Source organism: Nicotiana sylvestris, chromosome 4 (assembly GCF_000393655.2).
Source record: "Nicotiana sylvestris chromosome 4, ASM39365v2, whole genome shotgun sequence".
NCBI lineage: Eukaryota > Viridiplantae > Streptophyta > Magnoliopsida > Solanales > Solanaceae > Nicotiana > Nicotiana sylvestris.
Window position 1 is genome coordinate 144,155,151 of NC_091060.1, and position 1,353 is coordinate 144,156,503.

The following is a 1,353-nucleotide window of genomic DNA, read 5'->3' on the forward strand; positions in this document are numbered from 1 at the left end:
GGGTAGGCTCAGGCAAATTCCTCGGATTCATGGTATCAAATCGGGGAATCGAAATCAACCCTGATAAGATTAAGGCGATCGAGGATATCATCATCGTAGACTGTGTGAAAGCTGTACAAAGGCTATCTGGACAGATAATTGAAGCCACAGGTTCTTTTCTTTACTGAAAAAGAAAAATGATTTCACATGGACCCCGGAATGTCAACAAGCATTGGAAGAATTGAAGTGATACTTATCGAGCCCACCTCTGCTTCACACTCTGAAGGCACTTGAGAAACTGTATTTATACTTGACAGTGTCCGAAGTGGCGGTAAGTGGTGTATTAGTTCGAAAAGAGCAAGGTACGCAATTCCCTGTTTATTATGTGAGTCGAACCTTAGGAAATGCTGAAACTAGATACCCACATCTAGAGAAATTGGCACTTGCATTAATAAGTGCATCTAGAAAATTGAAACCATATTTCCAGTGTCACCCCATATGTGTGCTAACCACTTATCCTCTTCGAAACGTTTTTCATAAGCCCGAGCTATCAAGACGATTGGCCAAATGGGCAGTCGAACTTGGCGGGTACGATATTGAATATCAACCCCGGACGACCATCAAGTTGACTTCGTGGCCGATTTTACACCAACCCTCGTACTCAAAGTAGAAAAGGAACTTCTACTAAAATCAAGTATAACATCAGGGGTATGGACCCTTTTCACGAACGGTGACTCGAATGTGAAAGGGTGCGGGCTCGGAATTGTTTTGAAGCCACCTACAGGAAGCACCATCAGACAATCCATCAAAACTTCTAGGTTAACGAACAATGAGGTCGAGTATGAGGCCATGATTGTAGGTCTCGAGCTAGCTAAGAGCTTGGGGGCAGAAGTCATCAAAGCCAAATGCGACTCTCTATTGGTGATAAACCAAGTAAACAAAAGCTTCGAAGTTCGAGAGGATAGAATGCAGAGGTATTTGGACAAGTTGCAGGTGACATTGCACTGCTTCAAGGAGTGGACCCTGGATCACGTGCCTCGAGAGCAAAATAGTGAGGCCGATGCGCTTGCAAATCTGGGATCATCGGTAGAAGAAGATGACATTGTCCCGAGGACTGTCGTCCAATTATCGAGATCTGTGGTCGAGAAAGGTCATGCCGAGATAAATTCTACAAGTTTGACTTGGGATTGGAGGAATAAGTATATCGAATATTTGAAGAATGGAAAGCTCCCATCGGATCATGAAGAGTCGAGGGCTCTACGAACCAAGGCTGCTAGGTTCACATTGGATGAAAGTGAAACATTATACAGGAGGACGTTCGATGGACCATTGGTGGTATGTTTAGGGTCGGGAGACACCAATTATGTTCTATGA

General features: G+C 44.1%; 1 protein-coding gene across 1 annotated transcript; it reads left to right on the top strand.

Annotated features, from left to right (window-relative positions):
- The first annotated feature begins 828 nt into the window (after window positions 1-828).
- Window positions 829-1,353, top strand: LOC138890286 (uncharacterized). Its single transcript, XM_070173660.1, has one exon. The coding sequence runs from the start codon at window positions 829-831 to the stop codon at window positions 1,351-1,353; it is 525 nt and encodes a 174-aa protein (XP_070029761.1).